The sequence below is a fragment of the Empidonax traillii genome, unplaced genomic scaffold (assembly GCF_003031625.1).
Source record: "Empidonax traillii isolate 1590-97213 ecotype Southwest subspecies unplaced genomic scaffold, ASM303162v1 scaffold471:size1368335, whole genome shotgun sequence".
Lineage (NCBI taxonomy): Eukaryota > Metazoa > Chordata > Aves > Passeriformes > Tyrannidae > Empidonax > Empidonax traillii.
In genome coordinates this window covers 717,617-724,609 of record NW_020955664.1, presented here as the reverse complement: position 1 = coordinate 724,609, position 6,993 = coordinate 717,617, and the positions used below count along the sequence as shown (strand labels likewise).

At 39.7% G+C, this 6,993-nt stretch overlaps 1 protein-coding gene across 6 annotated transcripts in view; it reads left to right on the top strand.

Annotated features, from left to right (window-relative positions):
* Nucleotides 1-6,970, top strand: part of GRM5 (glutamate metabotropic receptor 5) — a 244,947-nt gene extending 237,977 nt beyond the window's left edge. For all 6 annotated transcript variants that reach the window (XM_027895821.1, XM_027895823.1, XM_027895820.1 and 3 more), the window contains one exon: nucleotides 5,809-6,970. In XM_027895821.1, coding sequence (XP_027751622.1) covers nucleotides 5,809-6,631 — 823 coding nt within the window. In that variant the 3' untranslated portion in view covers nucleotides 6,632-6,970. The remainder of the gene's footprint in view (nucleotides 1-5,808) is intronic.
* The last annotated feature ends 23 nt before the right edge of the window (nucleotides 6,971-6,993 follow it).

The window sequence follows — 6,993 nt, the reverse complement described above, 5'->3', positions numbered from 1 at the left end:
TTATCTCCATAGAAAAAGCAATATGAAAATAATTTAAGCTAAATAGTTTGAGTTATGTAGCACTAGCAGGCTATTTGTGTGTGGCAGAATTGGCTTTCACTCAGGGAAACAATTATACAGGCATGTAGAGGTTTTCTTAAAAGCAATCTAAAATGAGAGAAATAGCAATGACATAAAATAGCATTATAGTGATAGAATTGACCTAATTTAGACACCTTTGGTTCTGCATCCAGTTTTAGCCAGTCATCCAGGTTATCCTACAGTCCTGGGAGAAACTATAACTTACTTGTTCATACAGGTGTACTGGAGTTCACCACTTCAACCACTTATTTCATTTCAGTGTTTTTAGCATGTTGCAAGGCATTTGCATTCTCCCAAGGATGGAGAACTTCTGTCACTACAAGCAAAAGGAATAATGATCTGAGGTTGCAAGTGGCAAGATGAAAGAAAATACATATGTGCCCCTGCTTGCTTGCATCACAGACACCTGCAGACTGTCCTTTGTGAAGAGTCAATTTTAATTAAATCAACAGGTAGCACACAAATCCTTTTCTGGCAGAGTAATTAGATCACTGAGTCTTCAATAAGAGGAGACTTAATTATATCACTGAGTCTTTCAGCAGAGTAGTCTGAAAGCAGAACAGCTTCTTACTGATGACTTCGAATAACAAGAGATCTCTTTGGCAGAAAGTTGTATGGGTTGATCCAAGAACAGAAATTTATCCTGCTTATTTCTACCAGCTGGTTCTGGGGATAACATGGAGACAGTTAAAGACAAAAGAAGTCTGCAGAGTGTTGGAGCAATATCCTAATTAGGTCGTCTTTTAAAGAAACAATATATTGTTTCAAGTTTGAATGTAACATTGAGACATCTAAGAATAAATTTGAAACCAATTTTAGCTCCATAATATTTAGATCAGTGATCTGAAATACAAAATTTCATTCATGGACTTATAAATTTAAGAATTTGAAATTATTCTTTGTTAAAGTCATAAAAGGACAGATTGCAAAGAGATCACACAGGCCTCCAACAACTTATTGTCTAGTGTCTGTCAGGTGTATCATTTCAAATCTGCAGTCAGATACTGACATTATGATGTGATGAACAAAAATTCCCTTTAATTTTTGTATTAATCTCTAATGATTACCCTTGCATTCCAGATTCCACTGCTGAATAATACTATGTTGCTGTGCATTCTAAGCTCTCTTATAAGCTAATGAATTCCATAAATTTAAGTTTATTTTCCTATTTCAGTTAAAGATATCAACAAGAGAATACGTGACTTATTTTCAATTTACGTATGCTTTCAGTAACTCTCTCCAATACAAGTCCCTAGGCTCTCATCATCAGAATTAAATTTAGCAACTCCAGGTAATTAATGAGAATGGCACCCTTGCTAAAATATGAGAGTTTTAAGCTGCTGTGTCTGTACTCCTCTTCCTGTTTTTCATTTCTTCTACATTTTGAAGAACCTCACAAAATACATTTGCTGTACTAGTATCCAGCTAAAAAAATGCTGATGGCAGAGCTATGCATCATCTCATAGGTAATCATACCATAGAGGAAAGATACTACTACATTGTACTACAACATTTAGTAATACAAAATTACTGCTACAGCAGCCGAAACAAAAGGAAACATGATCTATTCCAGACAGTTAAAAACCCCACATGTGTAAAGGGAGGGGAATATTTTTTTTAAACCTAAGTGGATAAAAAGCAGTTAATATCTCTTATGAATACAGAACAAAGCCCTGAAGACAAAACTCAAGTATATCTAAAAAGATTCAGTGAGGGAAGAAAATGAGAAACTATACTAATTGCTGTTCTGTCATGAGATGGACAACTGTAGGAGAAATATTTAAAGTATCAGATACTTCAAAAGCTCTCTCATTTATTCCAATTTCATTTCTTATACATATTATATCATGGTAGGTCTAGTAGGCTGGGAAAACACCAGGCAAAAATCAAAATCAAAGTAGTTTTTAATAAAGAGACTGGAGAAACAAATAGTATGATTTTTTCTGAGGAAACCCCCTGTGCATAAAGCTGAACCTAATTAACTTATAGTGAAAGAAATTTAAAAAAAAAAAAAAAAAAAAAAGTGTTGCAAAAGGCTTTGTTTATCAAAAAAATTTCCTAACATTTTGGTGTCACAGATTGGAATTTGCTGCTCTCTGCTCTGCTCTGCTCTGCTCTGTTCTGTACAGTGTGCCAGCAGAAAAGGAGAGGAGGGAGGAAAAATGTGCATACAGGCAAACTTTGCGCTTGAATTCCTTTAGGAGTTCAAAAGTGTAATTCTGTTCTGAAATGAAGGAGTCAAAACCTTTTTAAAGAAAACTCTAGAATTACACTGACATAAAGTTTCCCATCATTGAGGAGTCAAGGCAGAGCTGGGCATAGTAAACGTAAACATTTTCATTACTAGACATCTTAGTCCTCGTCATGTCTAGTCATCCTAGTCATGTCTCTGATCCATCTTTATTTCTCTATTTTTGAATTGTGTGCATTGCAGTTGTTTCCAGTTAACCTGACAGAGTAGAAATATGCGGTTAGAGCAGGTTCCTTAAGTATTATCACTGCAATTCATCTATAACCGAGTAGTGATCCTTTCATAGAGGTGACAAATGATTGCACACTTCAGCCCAGTGTTGATTTCATAGTAAGTAGGTGCAACATGATAAAGCGGAGGATACATTTCTGACATAACATTTCCTACTATTGCTGAGCCGACTATTAGGATTTTGTCTATAGGATTCACTCCTTACTAATAAATCATGGAATCATAAAGGTTGGAAAAGACCTCTGAGATCACTAAATGCAAATGTTAACCCAGCATCACCATGTTCACTGCTAACCCATTTCCCCAAGTGTTACATCCACATGTTTTGAACATTTCCAGGGATGCTGATTCTACTGCTTCCTTGGGAAGCCTTTTCCAATGCCTGATAACCGTTTCAGTGAATGGTACTTGTTTCCTATTCAGTTGTTAATATCAAGGAATTTGCAATGAATAATGGTTAAGTCTTTCGGGTTTTTGCACAACATTTATATCAAACAGCCACTGGGTCTCCTTCAGAGTCCTAGGATCTCCATGAGAGCTTGATTACTCTTGGGCGTGGTGCAAAGGCAGTGAATGAATGCTTCAGCCAAGACTGACCCAAAACCAAACTGAGATTCAGAGAGGCTGGTGACTTGCTCCACTGAAGATTTAACAGTCAGCTTCCTTTGCCAAGGGCTGGACACAACCTCAGGTTTCATTCTTTTCCTTTCCCCAGGCTCTTCAGCCTCATAGCACTCCTTAATGATTGTCTCTTCAACTGCGACCAGGGAGGAAGTAACATGTTCCCTTCACAAGCTTTTAAAATCTGACCTTCAGTCACTGAAAATGTCTATATGTGTTTAGTGCTCATGTGCATACTTAAAGCCATAGAGTTTGAAACATCTCTACTAAGCCAGTGCTTGAAGTCAGGAGAGGTGCTAGAATATACCTCTTTCTTTGGGCAAACATCCTTCATGTTAATGGCATTTATTTCACTGCTATGGCAGGTGTGTCCATCACAGATCCCTCTAAGACCTCACCAAGAGGACACCAGTACTGGAACTAGGCCCTCTCTTTCTGCCTGATGGAAGTTACAAGTGCCAGATCAGTCTGCCTCCTGGTCCAGCTCAATTCAGCTGCAGCTGGGATAAGGTCTCAGGGTCATCATACCAGACCTAGAGGCAAGATCTCATCTGCCAAATGATCCAAATTCTATTCCTGCTGCTGGCACTGAGCTCCCACTGAGCTCAGGACTCAGCACAACCAAGGAGCCAGGGCTCTCAAACAGTTCTCAACACCTATCAAGTATATATTCCTGGGAGAAAAGCATACAATTCTCAGAGGGAACAGTTTTCCTCTTCAAGACATCAGTGTCAGCTCCTGTTCAGTCTAGGACAGCATCTACAGAGATCCAAAGAATCAAAGTGAGTAGTGCTACAAATCAGATTTTGCTTTTCCTTCTTGCTGTGATTTTGGTACAGCAGAAGGAAGGGATTGTCTCAACTGTGAGATACAATCCATCAGCTGTTTTGTCTGGCATTTTGGGGGTAGGGGCCTAACAGTCAACTTCCAAGATCCAGATAACATCCTGGTGACCCTTATGTACTTATACAGATCATCTCCCAGTCTACCCTCTCCTAAAGTACTCATTGGTTTACATTGTGTTTGTCTACTGGATTCTGTCATGCTGCTTTTGAAGGGGAAAGCTGTTGGCATATGTTGTGTTACATGATCCATTGTAATTTCATGTAATGTAATCATGGATGTAAAGCCAGAAGAAGGTTTTGTTTACACTCAGCACACAACTTTTCTTTTAGATGACTGCAAGAGCTATTAAACTGATAGTTTGAGGTAAGCCTCCACATGAAAGCTGATATAAAGTCATCTGTGTTCGGTAAACTATGTGCTTTAAAAACTGTGACTCTGCAGGCTAACGTGAGTATATCTATTGCAAAAAAAAAAAAAAAAACCTACCACATTTGTGACAATTTGACAGGGGCTCCAATATTGCTGTCTTTTCAAAAATCCTCAGTGACTATAGCAAATGTTTTGGAAACCGAAGTAAAACCAAATTATATATAAATCTTGTTTATTTGTATGTGGATACTGTTTTTCCTGTTGATGTCACTTCACAGTCATTGTCTGTTTCAGCTAAGAAATATTTCTAATGGTCTTCCTTAATCTCAAGAACTATAGGTTAATGTATGTGCAAACACCAGCTTATCAGCCCGAGGAAAATGTAAAAGGAAAGGAGATGTTTCATTCTATGTGTTTACAAGTGCCATAGCTGGTTTTTTTTAGATAGCAAGGGGAGAAAAATAAGCAACTTTGATAAAGAGTAGAGTATGATGGGATCTGAAGAGAATTTACCCTAAGAGGACTCATTTTTCAGAAAAGTGGAGCAAAACATTTATTACTGTATCCAAACTCAGGTCACCATGAGGAGCTGCTTGTATAGTTTGTCCAGTATTTCTTTCCTACTAGGAATGTAGTTTCATTCTCTGAGCTGACCTGCAACTAAAAAAAAGTAAATTATTTATTTTATCTACTGGCAGCTAATTTACCAAGTACCTCAAAGATGAAGTCACTCATCAGAAGTAGGTCTCCACATACAGCCAGTATAACCCCTTTCTGTGTATTACTCCAGTACTGCCAAGTATTGATAGTGGGATATAAAGAGATTTTTTTTTCCCAGCCATAACAGGTTACTCTTCTCCATCTCCCAATCTAGAATCCCTGCCCCATACTTGGAATTCACGGCCCAAACTTACACCAAGCTCCTTAACACTGAATTCTCCCAGACCAGCCTACATACCTGCCCCCAGCTAATTCAGGTCTCTCACTTATTCCTCAAGCATTTAATTATCCTTCACTCCTCCATGCATCCCTCAGTACTACAGCCTCTCTGACACCAATCCAACAGAAGGGAAGCTATCAAGCTTCTCCCTCCTCCAGGATGGACATTGCCCATGTCCCAGGGGCCACAGCATAGGGGTCAACGGTGGCCATGAACTAGCACAGAACAGGTCTTGGCTGGATGCACAAACATGGCCTGTGAAATGAGCTGGCACACTGCTTGTTTTCCTAGGACATATAAGTATAAATTATAGATATAAATATATTACAAATGATATATATAGATATAGATGATATTACAGTAAGCTTTAAGATGAATATAAGCTCTAAGATACAATATACCCATGGTATAGGTACAGTCATTGTATTTTTAACTTTGATGCAAGTTACCATCTTATTTCTGTTTACAGCTCCAACGGGAAATCAGTTTCCTGGGCCCAGAACGAGAAAAGCAGCCGAGGAGCACACCTTTGGCAGCGGTTGTCAGTCCATATCAACAAAAAAGAGAACCCCAATCAAACTGCAGTGATCAAACCTTTTTCTAAAAGCACAGATAGTAGCCGACCCAGTAGCAGTGCTACATTTCCTGAGGCTAGTGCCAAAACGCTTTACGACGTTTCGGAAGCTGAAGAGCAATACCCAGCTCAGTACCGGCCGCAGACTCCCTCACCCATCAGCACTTTGAGCCACAGAACTGCCTCCGTTAGCCGAACAGAAGACGATGCCCCCACCTTCCAGTCAGAAGCTCCACAGCGAAGTAGCTCCTCTCAAGGCTCCCTCATGGAGCAGATCAGTAGTGTGGTTACTCGCTTTACAGCCAATATCAGTGAGCTGAACTCTATGATGCTTTCGACAGCTACTCCAGGGACAATGGTGGCTGCTCCTCTCTGTTCTTCATACCTGATTCCACGGGAAATCCAGCTCCCTACAACAATGACCACGCTTGCAGAGATCCAACCGCTTCCCGCCATTGAAGTCAATGGCGCTTCACAGTCTGGTAGGAAACCTTCAAATGACAGCGTCAAAGAAGGCACTTCAGAGACCCCATCAGCCAAGCAAGACCTGGAGGAGTTGGTAGCTTTAACTCCTCCTTCTCCTTTTAGAGACTCCATTGATTCTGGAAGTGCATCTCCCAGCTCTCCAGTTTCTGAATCAGCGCTCTGTATCCCGTCCTCTCCCAAATATGACACACTCCTCATCAGAGATTATACTCAAAGCTCTTCTTCGCTGTGAATGTAGTTCAAGACAACATTGGATCTCAACAGCTATAAAGAAGTAGCGAGGGAACAGCCAAGTCTTCAAGATCTCCAGTGTTTACGCAGATAGAGAGGCATTGGGTCATCTTGTGAGAAATGGAGGGGAAGAAGAGGAATTATTTGAGAAGTGGAAACATCAGATTAATTGTGCTGATTTAAAGACAAAATGACTCTTGGCAGATTATCGTGGCCTTAAAAAAACATGGGCTTTTCAGAAACACTGAATCTACTTTTGAGGGCTTATAAGGAGTCTGTTAATCCAGTTACATACCAAGTGCATTGCTTTAGTATTACAATGAACTGTGTGTACAATATACGGGGCAGGGTGGGAGGGAAACT